At 51.2% G+C, this 20,064-nt stretch overlaps 1 protein-coding gene across 1 annotated transcript in view; it reads left to right on the top strand.

Moving 5' to 3' along the window:
• The first annotated feature begins 730 nt into the window (after positions 1 to 730).
• Positions 731 to 20,064, top strand: part of COL2A1 (collagen type II alpha 1 chain) — a 30,723-nt gene continuing 11,389 nt past the window's right edge. Inside the window, exons 1-28 of the mRNA XM_079141715.1 lie at positions 731 to 967; positions 4,982 to 5,188; positions 6,573 to 6,589; positions 6,872 to 6,904; positions 7,002 to 7,034; positions 7,142 to 7,195; positions 7,349 to 7,450; positions 8,479 to 8,556; positions 9,167 to 9,211; positions 9,322 to 9,375; positions 9,763 to 9,816; positions 10,557 to 10,610; positions 10,909 to 10,962; positions 11,075 to 11,128; positions 11,416 to 11,460; positions 11,976 to 12,029; positions 14,636 to 14,680; positions 15,175 to 15,228; positions 16,736 to 16,834; positions 17,127 to 17,171; positions 17,255 to 17,353; positions 17,519 to 17,572; positions 17,919 to 18,026; positions 18,373 to 18,426; positions 18,509 to 18,607; positions 18,744 to 18,797; positions 19,243 to 19,341; positions 19,751 to 19,804. Coding sequence (XP_078997841.1) covers positions 883 to 967; positions 4,982 to 5,188; positions 6,573 to 6,589; positions 6,872 to 6,904; positions 7,002 to 7,034; positions 7,142 to 7,195; positions 7,349 to 7,450; positions 8,479 to 8,556; positions 9,167 to 9,211; positions 9,322 to 9,375; positions 9,763 to 9,816; positions 10,557 to 10,610; positions 10,909 to 10,962; positions 11,075 to 11,128; positions 11,416 to 11,460; positions 11,976 to 12,029; positions 14,636 to 14,680; positions 15,175 to 15,228; positions 16,736 to 16,834; positions 17,127 to 17,171; positions 17,255 to 17,353; positions 17,519 to 17,572; positions 17,919 to 18,026; positions 18,373 to 18,426; positions 18,509 to 18,607; positions 18,744 to 18,797; positions 19,243 to 19,341; positions 19,751 to 19,804 — 1,887 coding nt within the window. The 5' untranslated portion in view covers positions 731 to 882. The remainder of the gene's footprint in view (positions 968 to 4,981; positions 5,189 to 6,572; positions 6,590 to 6,871; positions 6,905 to 7,001; positions 7,035 to 7,141; positions 7,196 to 7,348; positions 7,451 to 8,478; positions 8,557 to 9,166; positions 9,212 to 9,321; positions 9,376 to 9,762; positions 9,817 to 10,556; positions 10,611 to 10,908; positions 10,963 to 11,074; positions 11,129 to 11,415; positions 11,461 to 11,975; positions 12,030 to 14,635; positions 14,681 to 15,174; positions 15,229 to 16,735; positions 16,835 to 17,126; positions 17,172 to 17,254; positions 17,354 to 17,518; positions 17,573 to 17,918; positions 18,027 to 18,372; positions 18,427 to 18,508; positions 18,608 to 18,743; positions 18,798 to 19,242; positions 19,342 to 19,750; positions 19,805 to 20,064) is intronic.

Below are 20,064 nucleotides of genomic sequence, written 5' to 3'. Positions count from 1 at the left end.
CACAGGCCCCTTTCCTGGCCGTCTGCTCAGGCCAACGTCTGCCTAGTCTCCAGAGGACACTCTTTCATCGCTCAGCAGGATGGGGGAGGGATGGAAGTGGGGGTACTTCGCTCTGAATCTCCAGGTGGGAGACCAGGGTCAGTTACTCGGGGAAGGTGCCAGTAGATGGGTCGGGGCAATCTCCAAAACTGGCCCTACCAACCCATGTTCAAGATTAAGGACTCCGGACAATTCGTGGCCTCCCCTTTGCCACCACTTCCAAAGGCCCACGCAATGCCCCTTCTCCCCCTACTGCTATTGCTTTCCTCTTTCCTCCCTTGTCCTTTTCGGTCCTGGGTCTAGGGCTCGTGGCATGTGCCTCTGCAAATAACCCCCTCCCCTTCAAACCGGTAGAACCCAGAGGGGAGGGCCGTGAGGCCCCCCTTCCCGCCTGTGGATGGAGGGGGCAGTGCCGCAGTCCCAGGTGGAGGGGGGCCGGGGACCATCTCATCGCCCCGCCCGATCAGGCCACTGGGCACACAGGGGTGGGGGGCGAGAAACCCGGCGGGTGGAAAGGGGGGTCCGGCCTGGGCAGGTGCGGGCTCTGGCAGGGCCCGGGCGGGCTCCGGGGGCGGGGTCTCAGGTTACAGCCCCGCTGGGGGCCGGGGGGCGGCCCGCGGTTTGGGTGAATTTGCCAGCCTAGAGAGGGACCGGGTGCATATAACGGGCGCAGCTGCCGGGAGAAGACGCAGAGCGCTGCTGGGCTGCCGGGTCTCCCGCCTTCTCCTTCTAAACCAAGGGCCTCCTGCATGAGGGCGCGGTAGAGACCCGGACCCGCGCCGCGCTCCTGCCGCCTCGCTGCTCTCCGCCCGGGCCCGGCTCCGCCAGGCCCCGCGGTGAGCCATGATCCGCCTCGGGGCTCCCCAGACTCTGGTGCTGCTGACGCTGCTTGTTGCCGCTGTCCTTCGGTGTCAGGGCCAGGATGTCCGTAAGTTGCCCACAGTTCCTGCTTGCTTTTCTTCAGGGCGTTCTTTCTCATCCTTGTCTCCAGCCTGCTGTGGCTCTGGAGCGGATGAGTCGGTGTTAGAGAGGCTCTCGGAGTGGTAGAGCGTCGAGATTTAGGCGCAGGATATGAGGGACTCACTAAGCCTAGTTCTGCAATGAAGGGCTCTGTTCCAGCGTCATCAGCGCGGATCGCGGCTGGAGGCATTTGCAGGTCTCTATATTGAGCAAGAATATTGAACTTGTAAAGGATCCGAGAAGTTTGCGCACCGATATAAACGCGCTCTTTTCCATTAGTTCTGATAGGTGCACAAGCGTTCAACTCGCCTCGCTAAAGCACTTCGAGTTCAGCAAAACAGACTATGGCCCATCGAACTTAGAAGAACTAGAAAAGAGATCGATCCAGGGAGCGAGCAAACGCGTAAAGGTTGACTCCATAGCCTTCCAGGGTTTGAGGCTAGGGGGTTTAAAGAAGAGTTAGACAAAGAGGACTAACTGACACTGGTGGGCTGGAATCTGAGGCCACAAAGAAAGGCTTCGGAGAGGAGCTCCGGGACCTCAGCGCCTTTCTTGAGTTCCCTCCCCCTCCGGGCTGAACCCAGAGTAAGGTGCAGCCCTCATTTCGGCTTCTCCCTTCCTCTCTTCTGGTGAAGTCTACAGAAGCTTCCCGTAGGAGAGGCCTTCTGAAAGGCGATAGCATTCCAACCAGACCTGCTTTTCAAATGGCCCTGAAAATAGCACCCCCACCCTGAGGTCTTCCCCCCATTCCTTCACGAGGTACTACAATGAGTTACTTTTCTAAGCTTCTGGAATTCACTGAGCCAGGCTGCCCGTGTGTGTGTGTGTGTGTGTGTGTGTGTGTGTGTGTCAGGGGAAGGGGACATGGCTGGTTGGTTGCTGTGACTTGTTTCAGCGGAATGTTGTTAGAGATGGCAGTTTTACAGTTTGGTCCAAAGGCAGTTCGGACCGCACCTTTTCACTGCCCCCTTTGAAAAAGTCCACTGTCTGGGATTATATTCAGGACAAACGAAGCCTGGAAAGTGTATTAGGTAAAGAGGATTTTTTTCCACGTGTTTGGGCACGTTTCCGATGGCTGGGATTCCAGCCCCGTCTTTGTATGTTGCAGATTGTAAATCAATCGCAGGTGAAACTTTTTTGGGGGGAGGGGGATCAAAGTCTCTCTTCCTTGGAGGTTGGTGCGCTCTCGCCTGCCACCAGGCTGTAGCCAGAGATGGTTTGGAAGACTGCGGACCCAGGCGGACTTTCCGTTCATTAGAGAGACTGATTCCGGCGGGGGCAGGGCTGGAGTTCGCTGTGCAGCAAGAAGCCAGGGATAGAAGGCGGGCCGCATCGCCGGGTAGTGTACTAAGCTTGAGTCCCGCTCCGGAGCATTTGGGGAATACCGTGTGCCCGGACGTGGTCTGGGCTCAGACTGTATTCCTGTTCAAAATTTGCAAGCACACACCCAACAAAGCTGTCTTCTTGACTGTCTTCCGCCTAAGTGCGGAATGAGATTTAACAGGGTGACTAAAATGATCCCCCAATTTTCCATTAAAGATTACAGGCGCTCGCTTAAGTGGCAGAGCGTTCTCCCCCGCATCTTTTCCGGCATGGAGTGAATTCCACAGCTCTTTGGGTCCAAACCTTCCAGTTGCCGCTCCTCCTCCCAGGGGAAGTTGAACCGCTGATTTTACACACAGGCTCGTCCCCTTTACTCCGGGCGCACCCCCACCCCCGCACCGCCTTGGGTCTGCAGACCCAAAGATGTGACGTGGGGGAAAAGCGCAGCCGGCGTGGACGTCAGGAATGTCAGAAACCTCGAATCCGCCACGCCCCTCCTCCCCATCTTTCCACGAGTTTGAGAAACTTCTTGGCGTCGGCGTCTTTGACCCACATCTGCATTTCACAGCCCTCGCCTCTGAAAGTGCCCCTGGCTCAGGGGAGAGACTTCAATCCTCCTTTGTGAGGCTGTTTGCGTTAGGAGATTGGCAGCGATGGCTTCCAGATGGGGCTGAAACCCTGCCCGTATTTATTTAAACTGGTTCCTTGCGGAGACCTGTGAATTGGGCTCTGTATGCACTCGAGAAAAGCCCCATTCATGAGAGGCGAGGTCCGGTGGGTTCCCCGGGACTCCCTGACCCCCTCTCCCACAATGCCCCCCTGTACCAGCCCGCCGCCACCTTCCGGGCTCCAGCCCTGCGCGAAGGGGCGGCAAAGCAAAACAGTTCCCCGAAAGAGGTAGCTTTTAATTGGTCTGCCACAAAGAATCACTTATACGGTGCTTGGGTAATGAAGGGAACCGGATCAGGCGCGCAGGGATGCTATCTGCAGCCGTTTTCGTGCAGCAATTATGGTAGTGCTGGTCTCCTCCGTCCACACCTAGGGGATCCGGTTACGATGCTGGCTCCTTTCAGGGCCAGTCATTTAATCCCACATTTTACTCTCCCAGTGTCTGCGGGCGAGCGGTGTCCAGAGCCTCAGCCACAAAGAATCTGCCAGTGGCTCTCACACCCAACTCTGCCCAGCTCCGCCCCTGCGCCCGCGCATCCCGCGGGTTGTTCTTAGAGAAATCTGATCCGCTTTCTCCACGCACCCGCCTCTCCCGGCATTTCCCCCTTTCCTTCCTGGGCCCTCTTGGATGAGAGTGGGCTCTTCCATAGTCTAAAACGGGCACCATTACCAACGTCCCCTCTCCTCCTTCACCTTGCTCGTCTTCTGCATTCTGTACCTCCAACTATTTTAGCGGTGGGTGTGAACCAGCAGCTTCGATGTTTCCCCTGGGATCTCCTCACCTTCCCGATGACTCTTACCTAAAGGGTAAATGGGTTTCTTTTAGTGGAAAAGAAAAAAAAGCAACATTTATCTTGAGATTTGCACTCTCCTTCAAGAGCAGTGGGCAGACCCGTTACTCTCCATGCTTACTGGATTTGTGGCTCCGTTCTGTTATTCATCCCCTGCTGTTGCCATTGCTTTGGGGATTTTGATGAGAAAAACAGCGCTGGGCGCTCCCTAGCACGTGGTGCGGGCTCTTCAGCCCTTGGCGCTTTAAGGACTGCTCTTGTCAGCACAGGTTTCATTTGCAGCATGAATTCCAGACGGCAGGGCGCTGGTGGAGAGGGACCAGTCCGATGCTATTCTTCATCTGCATTCTTGGAGGAGGCCAAGCCTGGTCTGGCCAATCTTAGCCCAGGCCAGGCATTTAAAGTCTCCTGCCCCCCAAATTGGGGTGCTGTCTGAAGAGGGAGACAGGGCCTCTCCAGGGAGGGCCACATGGGAGGGGTCAACCCTGGGGGTTCTTCAGCTTGGCTTGTCTCTCAAGTCATTTATTAGTCTGCTTTGGCCCCAAGTGTGTTGTTCAAATGTGCCTGCTCCTCTTCCTAAATTAGTCCTAATGCTAACATGGCTTAAAGTATCCTAATTCTTAATATCCCTCCTTTCCCTGCCCCCCTCCCCTTATATATCCATTTTGTGGAGCCTGTCCACAGATTCTAATTTTATGGATCTACATTCTCTCTGAATTTTAGCTGTCAGTTATATTTAGCAAATTCCACAATTCCTAGAGGAAGGTGAAAAGGAAGACCTCTTTTCTTTTGAGCTTCTCACTGTTCTTCTGTTTCCTTTAAACTCCTTAACGTACTGTTCAGTCTCATCTCCTCCCCCCACTCACCTTCCAAATTACCCCCATCACCAGGTCTCCCCCATATTGGATAGATGAAAAGAATATAATACATTGAAACCCCTTAACCTTAATCGCTGGGTCAGAATTTTCACTGTGAATAGAGAGCAGAGTGCAAGGCACATACTAAATATTTGTGGACTATATGGAAAAATGAGTGATATTTTAGAAAAAAATAATTTAAAAAATTTCTCTTTTAGTTGGGGCCCACATTCTTCAGCATTTCAGTGATGTCAAGTTGACCACAACCTCTTTCTCTTTCTCTTCTGGCTCCCCATCCCATCTGCTCTTCGCTCTCTGCTTGCCCCTCCCCACTTGGTGCAGAGGAGGCTGGCAGCTGTTTGCAGGATGGGCAGAGGTATAATGATAAGGATGTATGGAAGCCTGAGCCCTGCCGGATCTGTGTCTGTGACACTGGGACTGTCCTCTGCGACGACATAATCTGTGAAGACGTGAAAGACTGCCTCAGCCCTGAGATCCCCTTCGGAGAGTGCTGCCCCATCTGCCCAGCTGACCTCGCCACTACCAGTGGTCGTAATTTATTTATTTATTGTTCAATATAAATAAATTACTTGCAGGCACAGCACCACCCCACCCCACCATGGATGTTGGTCATCTCTGCAAAGCAGAGGGGCTGGTTATCCATGGGACCCCAGCAGCAGAAAGGGGCAGAAAGGAAAGGCCACTTCTCATTTGCAGGTTGAAACCCAGTGAGCTTGGGACACTGGAGGGGTCCTTCCTTACCCAGCATCTCCAAAAAATATGCTTCTGACACATATGGAAGTACAGATGTAATTCCATAAAAGTGCCTTCTCTGAAATCAGACCTGCCAATTACTAGAGCCACAATGGAGAGCAAATAGTCTGGCCAAACCATGAGTTAATTCCTCCTCTGCCACCTTCGCCTTGTCATCTCCATAGAAGACCTCCAAGCATATGGTCCTCAGTATAAAGGAAACTCTGCCAGAGAGTAGGGAGACAGAGGAGGAGGATTGCACTTTGAGGTATGGAACATTGGTGGTATTTCCTCTTTGCTTTTAACTCCCTTGGACTTGACCACCAATTGAGAAGTTAACAGAAGGAGGAGGGGGCTGGGTTCTGGAGTTCAGTGGTAAAGGGTGAAGATGGGGCTATGGTAGAGCCCCGGGTGCCTGCACTCTGGTGGGTAGTTATAAAACTGCCTGTCAGAATCAGTGCTGGTGGATGATGATGTATGCAGGGACCCCTCCCTAGCACTCAAACAAATGTCCTGGCTCACTATAGGGTGAGTAGTGACACACGTCTAGGTTTCTTGGGTGACCCTCACTGTCTAAGAGGAGAGGACAATTGAAAGGGGAGTGAGAAGTTGCCTTTCCTTAATACTTCCCTACCACAGGCTCCTTGATGACTGAGGGGTCCAGACCAGTGAAGTGTTGATTGCCCATAAGATTTTGCTGCTGTGGTTGGGGAGAGAATTGATTTGGGATTTGGGGTGGCCCTGGCTGCAGTGCTTTTGGTAACTTCTATGTCCTGCTGTTTTTTGTGCTTGCTTCAAGGAGACACAACTCCAATGTAAGACTTTCTAAGTCCCTAATCTCTTCTTCTGGGAGGGCTTGGGGTTGGGAAGGGCTTCTGGCTTTCTTCCTTGGTGGCTGATTCCAGCTTGGGTTCTTTATTTTCTCTTTGCTCACTGGGTTCATTTGCATGCTGCCTGGTTTTTGAATAACAAAGTCTGGGACCCCTCCATTTCTCATGGGTCTTCAACAACCCCAGGGCCACAGTGACCTTAACATTCCAACAGAGGGGTTCAATGGAGTTACAAGAAGTTGCCTCCTTCCTTGGTTGTGCCCTTTGATCCACTAAAAAGAGTGTTTGAATGATAAGAACTTATCCATCTTAAAAATCTTACCATCTCTTCTATTTTTTTTCCTTTGCAGGAAAACCAGGACCAAAGGTAAAGGCTTTTTTCATTTGCTTTTGTATTTCCATCTTCAGAAGCAATGCTAGGCTGAACTGGCCTGAGGTTCTTTATTTACTTATTTATCTTATGGTACTAGGGATCAAACCCAGGGTTTTGCTCTACCCACGAGCTGCATCCCCAGCCCTGATTATTTCCTTACATATCAGAAGATGTCTGTTTCAGAGAGCATCTCAATATTAGGACTGCTAGACATGGTTTTGGACTTGGGGTTTAGTGGCTTACTCAGCTTAACCCTGTGAATGTTTCATGTTTCAGGGACAGAAAGGAGAACCTGGAGACATCAAGGATGTAAGTACACATTATTCTCACATCACAAGCATCTGCTGCTCTAAATGGTTGTTGCTTGTACACTCCTCTAACTGACCATCCTGTGGGTCTCTCACAGATTGTAGGACCCAAAGGACCTCCTGGGCCTCAGGTAAGAAAGGGAGAAGTCCCTTCCTCCATCCCTTCCTTGCTGCATCTGATTTACTGATCTGCAGGTTCCTGAACTTGTGGTCATCTCACCGTGTTCTTCACTTCCAGGGACCTGCAGGAGAACAAGGACCCCGAGGTGATCGCGGTGACAAAGGTGAAAAAGTGAGTAGAGAACAACACTGCTTGACCTCTGTAGACTCCCCAGGCCCTCCAAGGCCACCGCGTGCCTGACTACATCCTCGAGAGCTGCCTGTAATCAGATGGCTCTTGAAGAAACACTGCTTTCCACCGACGCCCTTGTCTTTTTCTGCTAAGGGTGCTCCTGGACCTCGTGGCAGAGATGGAGAGCCTGGAACCCCTGGTAATCCTGGCCCCCCGGGTCCTCCTGGCCCTCCTGGTCCCCCTGGCCTCGGTGGAGTAAGTATCCTTATTTCCCCTTCCTTCAGGCTGTCCCTCCAGAAATGTGGCTTCTAAATTGCTACTTGCACTTACCTGGCTGGCTCCCAGGGCTGCCAGCAGTGTGTACATAGCCTGTCCATGGGTTTTGCCCCCAGGCCTATAATTGCATGGAATCATATTAGGCATGAGACTGTGGTGCTACAGACTGACTGCCCCCCACAAGTCACTGGGTTTCTATAAAGAAAGTTTTCAGTTACCTGATTTCCTGGCCTCTGTGCCATGTGGTTGATTCTTGGGGGTGGGTTTAGGGGTTTAGGGAAAGGATGACTGGGCACTTGTATTTCTTTGGAAGAGGAGTGACCACTGTCCTTGGAAGACATTTATTCTTGTTCCTTGCCAAGTACATTCCAAGCAACTATTCATTCTCATGAAAGAGCCCCACTGAGTAAAGGTGTGTGGCTAAAGCTGTGCTTGGAATTAAACCAATCAACAAATTATATTATTGCCCAGTTTTTGCAGGTTTGCCATTTTGATATTTGCTGTTTTAAATTCTCAAACTTAAATGGGTTCATAGATGTCTTCTATGTTTCTTATCGAGGTATTTCAAGACTGTTGATTTTAGTCCTTTGCTGGGCATTAAAGTTTTAGAGAAAAAAGACCACCTTTAAAAGTGATGTTCTAGCTATATTTCCCAAAATATGTTAAATAATGTATGTAATGTTTTAGGGTATACAAATAATTCTATACAATGAAATACAAGGAACTGACACTCCTCCAAATAATACTTCATCTTCTAGGAAAATGTTTTTGCCACTGTAATTTTTTTCAAGTGTGAAAAGAATAGGATTTATTCAAGTATTGCCACTGTCGTTTAGTAACATTCTCCAAACTCTTTCTCAGGCATCATTGGTGATTCTGATTAATGCATGATTAGTCTCTAACAGATATTATCCAAGTAGACTTCTTTATTTCTTGATATAGCTGCCTAGTAAGTAGGAAGAGCCTATGGCCTTTCAACCTCCTAATGTTGTTGGGTTGATTTGCAGAACTTTGCTGCCCAGATGGCTGGAGGATTTGATGAGAAGGCTGGTGGTGCCCAGATGGGAGTAATGCAAGGACCAATGGTAAGAAAAGACACCAGTACTTTGCAGCCAAAAATGGCAGGAGGTTGTCCTTAGCAGAGCCAGAGAGTCTGACAATCTCTGCTTTGCAGGTAATTGCTTAGAGCAGCTCTTCTCCTTCAGTTATGTAACCTCCCTTTAGTTAGTCCAAAGCATTTGTTTTTTAATGGTGATGGATGCCAGTTTTAATGATGCACTGGAGTGACTAAGAAAAACAAGGATGGAGAGATACATATAGTTGATGTGTTAGAAGGCCAGTTGCTATTGCTCTTGGAATGAGAACTGAAGAATGCAGACAGCAGCTACTGTTCTCCAGCATCCACAAGACTTCCAGCAGGAAATCTCAGCCCTGAAGTTCTGACTTGGCACATGCTAAATGAAACTCAGACTTTAGTAAACATGGCTTCCATCCAGGAGAAAGCAAGGCCAACTTCTCCATCTGCTTATAAATAAAAATGAATGGTTTTGTGAGGAGTGGGAAATGAGAGGGAGCAGCCACTGTAGGCCCCCTGCCCTTCTTGTCTTTTGTCCAGCTTTCGACTGGGAGAAGGTAACACTTTGGAGGCTGTGGTGAAGCATATACAGTAAACTGTCATTTTCTGTTCTAATGCAGGGCCCCATGGGACCTCGAGGACCTCCAGGCCCTGCTGGTGCTCCTGTAAGTATTGGAGTTTTTCCTCTTGGGGGTGTTGTAGGTGCATGTCAAACTCTCTGGTGTCTTAGCACAATTTGTGGGAGTCAACCTAATATCTTCACTTTCCTTTTTAGGGCCCTCAAGGATTTCAAGGCAACCCTGGTGAACCTGGTGAACCTGGCGTCTCAGTGAGTAGCAGCAGAAGCCCCACCCCTCCCCTGGGGAGCCTCTGATGATAGATCCTTCAGATCCCAGCCGCTGCCCCCTTCTGGGTTCTGCCAGATCTTTCCCACAGTGGGATGGTCCAGGGGAAATTAAGATGTCACTTCCTAGCTATGGGAGAACTCTGGAAAAGAACCAGATGTGGCCAGATCATCAGGAACTCTGTCATGACCGTCCTCTTTCTGGGGGACACCCCAGCCTGCATTATCCATCACTTCCTGGACAACAATCTGTTCTGCACCTTGACTCTGACCTTTCTTTCTTATAGGAGAATGGGCTTTCAAAACTACTATCCCTGAATTTTATCCACCATTGGGTGTCTCCTCCTCTAACCATCTTTACTTTGTTTGTAGGGTCCCATGGGTCCCCGTGGTCCTCCTGGTCCCCCTGGGAAACCTGGTGATGATGTGAGTGTACCTGGGTAGTCAGATGGGAATTTGTCTCCTTCAAAAGGGCCTTGAGAGGGTGTGTTCTTGGAGATGATGGGGAGGCACTTGGGTTGGAAGCATCTTGAGGAACAAGACCAGTCAGTCTGAAATTGTGGTTCTATCTTCCATGTGCATGCCCACTTGAGACTTAGCTTTCAAGTTTCTTGGAGACTGTTTTGGATCCAATGAGAAGGGAAATAATTAAAACATCATTAGCCTCAGGAAGGGAAATTGAGAAATGAGAGAAGGGAGAGGAAAAACACAAAGCGGAAAGATGTAGAGAAGAACAAACAGAGAGAATCATTCAACACCCCAACATTATCTCAATTGTAAATGAGTTAGAAAAAGCTCAGCCTGAGTCAGGATGTCTACAAAGGATGCAAATAAAGTGAAGAGACAAGAGTTGGCTCTCTCAAGCTGCTTTAATGAATAGCATTAGACAGTAACATCTCTTGAGGTTAGAGCAGACTAGCCCAGTCAGCAGAGCCCAGCAGAGGAGTCAGCCATTCAGGGGAAGTTGGAGGTGACAAGGACCAAGGAGCTTGCAAGAGTAAATTGTTACCATAAAGGCATCTGGGGAATGGTAGTCTGAGGAAGGTGGTGACATGATTAAGCTGGTGGGCAAAGGCATGGAGAGCTCGGGAGAGATGCTGCTCTGGGGCATGCCACCTGTGCTAATGTATTTTCCAAGAAAAATGAGGTCCTCTCTCTCCATTCAGGGTGAAGCTGGAAAACCTGGAAAATCTGGTGAAAGAGGTCCTCCTGGCCCTCAGGTAAAGCCCCACCACTCCTGGCCTCAAATGTCTCTCCCGGAGTCTCCCTTCTTGCACCATCCAGCACATGCAACTCAATTATCTCCAACTAAACCAAGTACTGGTGGTGCCTGCTGTGTGCGCCTTTATGCTGGCAATCGTGTTTGTATGAGCACAAGATGAGGAGGCAGTTTCTGGCTGAATGAGCCAACCAGGTGGTGGGGTGCACAAATGAACTGGCTTTGCAGGCTCTTAGCAGCCCAGGACAGCCTTTGCCCATTCTACTCTGTGCCCTGAGCATCTTCTCCTTGGATTTCAGGGTGCTCGAGGCTTCCCAGGAACTCCAGGCCTTCCTGGTGTCAAAGGTCACAGAGTAAGTATCATGGATGCTGGGTTTGGAAGGAAGGGGTTGCTTGGGAGAAAGGAATGTGTATTTCTTCCTGCCTGAGTTCCTGTGTGATTGAATGCTTTCTCTCATTCCTTAGGGTTACCCAGGCCTGGATGGTGCTAAGGGAGAAGCTGGTGCTCCGGGTGTAAAGGTAAGGGGACCAGAACCCACACAGCAGGGGATGGCCAGCAACACAAAGCCTTTCTTTTCCAGCTAAGGAGATACTGCAAAATTTATGGAGTTAGAACCTTAGAACAAGTGTTGGTTGGGAATACCCAGGTCTGCATCCAACTTGGGAATTGTCCCTCATAGGACTGAAGTTATTATAGTATGTCAGTATTAGCTGAGTGCTAGCTGGTCAGGCCTTTCTGTGGCTTTCTTGGGAGTTTTCTGGAAGTTGAGACTCCAGACACTGACCCTGTGTGTCTTTTTTTCCAGGGTGAGAGTGGTTCCCCTGGCGAGAATGGTTCTCCAGGCCCAATGGTGAGTATGAGGGTCACCAGCAGGAAGGCCACCAGATACTCTCAGGACCCTCCTAATGCCTATCAGATGGCTGCACATCAAACACCAGAGCTTCCTTTGTGCAAAGTAGATATCCAGCTTTGTAGATTTGATCTGATCATGAACAAAAATCAACATGTACATGTAGATGGCTTATTTAAGATTTCACCAACATTTCTTTGAATAGCCCTGTTAACACACACTTGAATTATATTTCAATTTTAAAAATTCTGTTTACTCTCACCTCTTAGAGGAGCTTATCTATTCTAAGAAGAAGTGCTCATATCATGGTTCTCCATAGATAGCAACAGGAGCACTCCTGAGTTCTGCCTGACCGAAAACCCTGAGCTGTGCTCTGGGGAGTCATGGGTTGGCCAGGAAGGCAGCACCGTCAGCCATTCCCCACCTTAGCTTCCTGGACGTGGGCAGGCACTGTAGGCAGAAGTGATCACACTGAGCACTATTAAGCCAACTCACACTTGGGCTATGTGTTCCAGGGTCCCCGTGGCCTGCCTGGTGAGAGAGGACGAACTGGCCCTGCTGGTGCTGCGGTAAGTAATCAACAAAGCCAAATGCCACCATGTGCCATCACTTTAGAGTTTACATGCTTATTACACTTGACCCTCAATATAATTTGGCAAGGTATGGGGAGTATTGTAGTCCCAGAAGAATTCATCCTGAATGTGCCCATAAAAAAATCTCAGGGCTGGTCCTGCACAGTGGGAGGACAGGGAGGGATCCAGGAGGGTTGGTTGGTGAGAGCAGGGTTCTCTCTTAACCAGTCTGGATTATTCAGGTAACCCCTTCAGCATCCTTCACTACTCCCGATCATTCCAATTGGAGTTTATGGAGAGACTAAACTAGCTATAGCTCCATGCAACTCTGCTGTTTCTGGTTGCTCAGATGATGGCATCCTAGAAAAAATATCAACAGTCTAGCTTTGACTCATGAGCTTGTGCACTTGTTGCTGCCACTATATGATACCAGTGGTCTCCATCCTCTGGGCTCTTCCTATGTTTAATACCTTATGTGCTTTGCTTCATCTAATATTCCCCCACATCCTGTGAGGTAGGCTCTATTTTCTCCCTATTTTATACAAGAGGAAACTGAAGCACAGAAAGGTTAAATAGCTTAAGACAAATGGTGCTTTGCAGCCTCAGACTCTGCTGGCCTCTAGTTAATGTGGGAAATTACTAGCAAGGGGATTGGCAGCCAATGGAGGGCGCAGGTGCCAGATGGAGGCGGTTAGCTTGGATCCCTTAGCAATAGAGAGGCCTTGTAGGTGCTTGGTCAGGCGAGTGATGTGATGAAAGCCGTGTTTAGGAAAGATTAAGCTTTCTGTTGGTTCCTACTCCAGCCACCCAAGCTCAGAGCCCCTCCTCCCAGGGCTAGCCAAAATACATCGCTTCACTCAGTGGTGCTGCTTTCCATACAATGTATTTATTTGGCAGAAACTTCCCTCAATTTGCAGATCAGTTAAGTAACAAGCCGTTGACCCATTGGTCAGTCAGAGCTGCCGAAGTGCCTCTCCCCAGGGTCACTTTGAGTGAGAGGATGAGAGGGTACCATGCCTGCCAAGAAACCTGTGGCTTCTACAGACTAGTGGAACCATGACTGGAGGCTTTTTAGCAAGACTCTGAGCCATGGTGACTCACCCATGAGGGATGAAGATGACATCCCCTGCTATTGTTCTCCCTCTTTCCTGTGTACAGTGGGCCCTGCTTTTCTGTTCTCCTTGCTGTTTCCAGTCCCCAAAGTAGTCAGCCTGGCAGTGAGTATATGAGATTTGGCTTAGAAGATTGACTACCATTGTTTTTGGGCCCTTCTTTGCCCATCCTCCCTCTGCCTATGCCTCTACTCTGAGGCATCCCAGTGACTTTCTGAGCCTGGACTTCCAGAAGGTGACATGCAGGCTCATGACTTCCCTGCCTTGGGGCAGATGGGGCCTTTTCTCCAGCCCTGCTGCAGGGAGAGTTGACAGGTGCTATCCTAGCTTTGGCCTCTCAGCTCCCCTTTGCTAATGCCAAACCCTGGGCTCTGCTGGCTGACCCCTGGAGGGAGCGTGCCCCAGGGCTTCCCCAGAAACACAGTTTTCCAAAGCAGCCAGGCAGCCTAGAGGGCTGCAGGAATCCTGAGGCTGTATGTTCCCTCTGATGTTTTTTAGGTTAAATCTTGTCTTGCTTTCCTGTTGACTGTCAGTCCGGAGAGTTTCAGGGAAGAGAAATGGACCATAGCCAGGAGGAAGATTGAGTCTTATTTCCAGCAGGAGCTTCCCACAAAGCAACCTTCTCCTTTGGCTTCTGAGGAGAGACAGACTGGCAGGCGATGCTCAGCTAGGGAAAGGTCTCCTCTTGACCTGCTGGGGTCCTGTGCCAAGGACCAGGTCCCAGGCTTGTCTCTGCCTAGTCAGATGACTGCTGGAGTTAGGGTCAAGTTCCCTGGGCCTTACAGGGCCTTGAGAGAGGATCTGGAAGGTGCTTATTACCTGGGAAACCCTCAAAGTGCAAGTGCTATAGAGAAGGAAATGGCAGCCTTGCCTTGCTCTGCAAAGGAGCTCAGTGAGTCCGTTACTCTGCCCCCATCATGGAGCTGCTGTCTGGGCCACCAGGAGACATCCTTTAAGCATCTGTTTTCCTTAAGATCAGATTATCTGGGGAGGGGCCAGAGCACAGAGGCAGCCTGGAGTTTGCCAAGAGGAGATCCTAACCAAGACCTTACCACACCTTAACCAAGCAGGCTAACCAAGTCTCGCAAGTGCTTCCTCGGTGCACTGGCAGCACACTGAGTCAAGGGCACTGCTGGACTATTTCATTTCCCTTCACGCAATTCACTGAGTCTATTAATAACTCTGACTTAAAGTTAGGGATATTTGGGGTCTAAGTTGAAATTTAAGAAATGATGGGCTACTTGGGAAATCACCTAAGCTTCATTAACTGTGAGAATAAGTTCATGGCTGCCCTCTGACACCCCCCGGTGCAGATGACATAGAGGGGATCCCTCGGTGGCTTCCTGTAGCTCACACCTAGCCTTCCTCTTGCTCAGCCCTGAGATACCCCTGCACAGTGTCTCCCATATTTGCTGTGGGGGTGGACCGCGAGCAGGACAACTGGACCTGCGGGCACTTCTCACATGGCTGCTTCTTTCTCCTTGCTTGCAGGGTGCCAGGGGCAACGATGGCCAGCCAGGCCCCGCTGGGCCTCCGGTAAGTTCATTTTGTCCTCAGCAGGAGGTTGAGCTTGTTCAGTCCCATTGAGTAGCTCCATGTAGACTGCAGGGTGCACATTGTACCTGGTATAACCACAGCAGCAGCTGACTTCTGTTAAAGGAGGGAGAAGGAAAAGGAATGTTTCTTGAGCAACTTGATCAAGTTTAGAAGTTCCACTTTTCTCAGCCACCCATTCAGCAATCTTTTTTTGAGCAAGGAGATCAAAGAAATGACTGCTTCTCACCACATGTATACTCAGAAACTTGCTTTGCCTTCTGAAGACAAGCAAAGCAAGCATATCTCTGGAGCTCATAGGGGACATAGGCAGTGGGGACAATTTCTATCCAAGGACTCTCAGCCACAATGGACATAGAGCAAAATCAGTACAAAGCAGGAAAGGAGCATGAGATGGGGTGTCTGTCTTTGGGGGCTGATGAGATTCTGCCCAGATTGATTTGCATTCACCTCTCTCCTCTGCTTTTTCTCTCCAGGGTCCTGTTGGTCCTGCTGGTGGTCCTGGATTCCCTGGTGCTCCTGGTGCCAAGGTGTGTGCCCTGCTGAGAGTCTGGAGGGCTGAGAAACCCCCTTTCCCCTTACCTGTGCTAGGAACCCTTTGACAACTCCCCTTCCCTTCTGAGAAGTCTCCCCCACCCCACCCACTGTGGCTCCCCACCAAGGCAAGGAAGAAAGCCTGATGTCCAGAGTGACCACTGGCAGGGAGGGGAAGATGGGATGATGGAAGCTGGAGGTTCTGTTATAGCTTCGGAGTGGAGAGAGGCAGACAGAACAGAAAGAGGGAATGCCCCGGAACCCCAGGAGGAAGAAGAATATCAGGGAGAAAGCAAGGAAGACAAATTTGTAGAGGGATCCAAAAGCTAGGCAGACCCAGGGGTTGCTGGAGGGAAATGGGCAGGGGAAGAGGGCACCAGCACAGTAGACTTCTCCTTGCTCTCCTCTGGCCCCTTCTTGTTTCTGCCTCACTTGGGGAGCTGGGCTCTTCTAAGCCATGTTAATGGAGTTCTTCCAAAGATGAATAGAGGCCAGTGGGAGGCCAGCCAGTTCAGGGAAAGGCCCGGCAGCCCAGGAGGGATTCCAGTGTGAACGTCCCTGGGAATGAATAAGGAGCCTCCGTGTGTCACTGGCATCAGGTTGCTTTTCCCCTCCTGGGGGTTTCCATGGCAACCAGACAGTGTCTGAGGCCCTGGGAGCCCGGTGAAGGAGACCCATTGTGAAGAGGGACAGCGGAAGGTGAGGGGGCCTGACCTTTAGAAAACAATAATTACAAAAGTGAAGCAAGAATGTTGAGAAGAAACCTGAGGAAGTTCTGACCTCTCTCCAGGTCAGCAATCCTCCCCAGGGACTCCCCATCCAGAGAGCCCAGATCTCAGCAAGTTGTAACTTTCAGGGAAGAAATGACAATAAAAGCAGAGGCTATTTTGCCTAGGAGAGGGCTGTCAGAGGCGGAGGGAAATTGAGCTGCTGTTAGAACTGGAAAAAGGAGAGTTGGACCTCCTGTCCCAGCGTGCTTCTGCCCTGCCTTCTGGTACTTTAAACAGGCTACGGCCAGAACCTGGGCTGCACTGATCACCCAGCAGCACTTTGAGCTAAGAAGCTCAAGGAAGCAGAAGTCCAGGTGCCTGGAAATTCACCTCCATGAGCCTCCATTCTTTCATGGAGTAGAAAAACAGAAGGTGGTGGGACAGAGAGCAGTGTCTGCCCATCCAGACCATCTGTCTGTCCATCACACCCTGGCACTAGATGGCAGCTCCTCTACCCAGTTTTCTCTGATGGGTGCAGACAGACCCAGCAGGCTGCCTATTGCTATAAGGAAGCAGGCAACTGTGTGATTGTGTTTGGGGACTAACAATGCAGAGGCAGGGGTGGGAAGTCATCAAGCCATCAAGCTCAGTCAGGTGGGGACAAAAATGACCACAAGGCCCATGTGTGTGAGCGGGTATGAACCTGTGTGCTTACACTCAAGGTTGGGTACATGCATCTGGCCCTGGCCTGCTATGGCACCCTCCTCTCTTCATCTTCCTGTTTTTTTTCCAGGGTGAGGCCGGCCCCACCGGTGCCCGTGGTCCTGAAGGTGCTCAAGGCCCTCGAGGTGAACCCGGCACTCCTGGGTCCCCTGGGCCTGCTGGTGCTTCTGTAAGTGCAGCTCCTTGTTGGCCTGGAGGGTCTAGGGTCTAGGGCCTTGTCACTCCTGACTCTATGGGACCCTCTGAGGGGTGTGGCCATCAGTCACCTAACCTTTGTTCTGGCCCGATGCCTGCCCTCTGACCTCCTGACATGTCTCTGTCTTCAGTCTTTCCCCTGAAACAATGTACCCTGAAGTGGACCCCCCTGTCCCAGACTCCTGCACTGGGGCCTGGAGGGCTGGAAGGTGATTAGGGCTCATTTTTTGCTGCTTGTTTCATGATGACACTATCTTCTTGCTCAGGGTAACCCTGGAACCGACGGCATCCCTGGAGCCAAAGGATCTGCTGTAAGTGCTGCCTGGGGCTGCTTCTGGTGGGATCAGTCCTTCCTCACTCTTCCTCCTGACGCTCCCTCTGCTCATGTCGACAGGGTGCTCCTGGGATTGCTGGTGCTCCTGGCTTCCCTGGGCCCCGTGGTCCTCCTGGCCCTCAAGGTGCAACTGGTCCTCTTGGTCCAAAAGGTCAGACGGTAAGAATCTAGTAGTCACTAAGTCCTACCTACATTCCTGAAGTCAGATTTGGAAGCCTGTCCTTCCTGTGCTTTCCTGACCTGACCTCACCCCAGTGTCTTCTGGCCAGGTTCTGCAGGTGGGAGAGAACCCAGTGTGAGTACCTGCCTCTCTTTTTCATTTAGGGTGAGCCTGGTATTGCTGGCTTCAAAGGTGAACAAGGCCCCAAGGGAGAACCTGTGAGTATATGCCCACAAGTCCTTGTCTTCCCTGCTGCTGTCCTGGGGTACAGAGCATTTCCTTAGCCCCACTGCCCCTCCCCAGAGCCCCATCCCCCATCCACGCCCTCTCCCATTAAGCCTGGAGGACTTCACAGGGCTGAGAGGACCCTGAAGCAACTTCTGCTCCCAGTTTGAGTATTACACCATGCCTCCTCTCCCCTGGGCCACTTTCCCCTTCTCGTATGGCCTCTCTTCCTCAGATGCCCCAGCCCTAGAACATTGCCAGGGCCATTTCCTCCACACATGGGGCTAGTGCTTGCCCCAGAGCCAGTGAAGACTCATCCTATTTTGTGTTGGTCCTCAGGGTCCTGCTGGCCCCCAGGGAGCCCCTGGTCCTGCTGGTGAAGAAGGCAAAAGAGGTGCTCGTGGAGAGCCTGGTGGTGCTGGACCCATTGGTCCCCCTGGAGAAAGAGTAAGTGGGCGAGAAGTCCCCATCTCACCTCTTGTCCTGCGTTCTTACCAAGTCCCATGACTTTTCCTGAAAGCAAACTCCTCTTTTCTCCTCCACTACCAGAGTGACAGCGATCCTTATCCTATTTGTGCCCTCTACCCACAGGATGACACAAAATAGTTAGCTCCTTTCTCAAAAGGCAGGGGCAGGCCCAAGAAGTTAACCTTTGTAGGCCACAGCTACTGCTCCAAAGAAATTTTCTTGGTGGGTCAATGGGATGGACCCCCTGGAGCCTGGCTGGGCTGTCTCCAGGCACTGTTGTGTTAGGAACATTCTTACTCACTGCATCCTTCCTGCTTCTTCCCAGGGTGCTCCTGGCAACCGTGGTTTCCCAGGTCAGGATGGTCTGGCAGGCCCCAAGGTGAGTGGGGATAGAAGGCCTGGGCCTCTTCCTGCATCTCTGGTTACAAGGTATCCTACTGACTCTGTCTTCTCTGGTGTAGGGAGCCCCTGGAGAGCGAGGGCCCAGTGGCCTTGCTGGTCCCAAGGGAGCCAATGGCGACCCTGGCCGTCCTGGAGAACCTGGTCTTCCTGGAGCCCGGGTAAGTAAGGGAGCATCTGTTGCCCCTGGTTTAAGACTCTGAACCTTACACCCTGCCTCCCTCCCTCCTGTGCTGCCAGGATTGGGAGGTCTTGGGCCTGTCCCTGATAACACCGTCTTTTCTCTCTTAAACAAAGGGTCTCACTGGTCGTCCTGGTGATGCTGGTCCTCAAGGCAAAGTTGGCCCTTCAGTAAGTCCATCATCTTGGACTGTGGGAGGGTGGAGGGTCTCCTTGGGGATATAGAGGGAGGAAAGACAGGAGTGTGGGTGCGGGAGCCTGGAGTACCATGAAACTTGAGAATTGGGTCAGGGGATAGATGATAGGTTTGAGGCCATGTGTGGCCTGTGCAGTAACCTTGAGCCTTGAAAATGCCACCTCTTCATTAGTTTGGTCCTCTCCTGGGAGTATAAGACAAAGTCCAGTTGTACTTTCAGGGGCAGATGTCTGAATGTAGCAGCACTGTGTTACAGATGGGCCCATGTGTATGCTGTGGGCTGCTGGTTGCAGCCTCGGTCAATCCTGTGTGTGGCTGATGCCTCATCCTGTGCCTGCCACACAGCAGGCGTGTGGTAGATATTGATGGATGGATGTGGTCAGAAGGCCTATGTTCTGAGACTGGCATCTTCTCTTTCAGGGAGCCCCTGGTGAAGATGGTCGTCCTGGACCTCCAGGTCCTCAGGGGGCTCGTGGACAGCCTGGGGTCATGGGTTTCCCCGGCCCCAAAGGTGCCAATGTAAGTAATAATTTGCTCTTCCATTTCCTTCCATGTGGTGCTATCTCCCTCCTTGCCCCTTGGAAAAAGGGCTGGAACCTGAACAGAGCTAACTCAGGGAAGTGATGAGTGGATCTCTGTGCCATGAGCAGTTCTGGCCTCCATGTCCTACAGGAGAATGTGTGATCTGGGGGATGCCCAGGGCCCCTTAGGCCTCAGGATATCATGGACATGCTGTTGTGCTCTAGGGCAGTGCCCAGTGGCACAGCTGCCTCTGAATACAGGGAAGGGCTGATATTTGGCTTTATCCTCTTTCATCCATCAGAATATGGCTCCAAATCCCATTCTCTCCAGCCAGATTTACCTACTCCTCTGGCCACTCTCTCTCTATAACCCTCCATGTCATGATCCTGCTCTCTTTTTTCTCCAGGGTGAGCCTGGCAAAGCTGGCGAGAAGGGACTGCCTGGTGCTCCTGGTCTAAGAGTAAGTAACCTGCCCCACTGCCTATGGCTTCATGTTGGTTGAGCACCTGCTGGTTTAAGGGTAGCTCCCTTAGGTGTGATCTTGGGATCCCTGGGTAGCAAGAATTGATTTCTGTGGCTGAGCCCATGCTGGGCTGGGCCTTTTGGGATCATGGCTTGCTGCAGGTCAGCAGGCTGGGGAAATGGGGAAGGCTTCCATGAAGAGACAGCAAAGAAAAGATGGGGGCCAGTGAAGGAGGGACAGGAAGAGGTGGAAATGAG

Source organism: Sciurus vulgaris (assembly GCF_902686455.1).
Source record: "Sciurus vulgaris genome assembly, chromosome: 5".
In the NCBI taxonomy this organism is placed as follows: domain Eukaryota; kingdom Metazoa; phylum Chordata; class Mammalia; order Rodentia; family Sciuridae; genus Sciurus; species Sciurus vulgaris.
The sequence above is the reverse complement of the archived record's forward strand: the minus strand, read 5'-3'. Positions and strand labels throughout refer to the sequence as shown.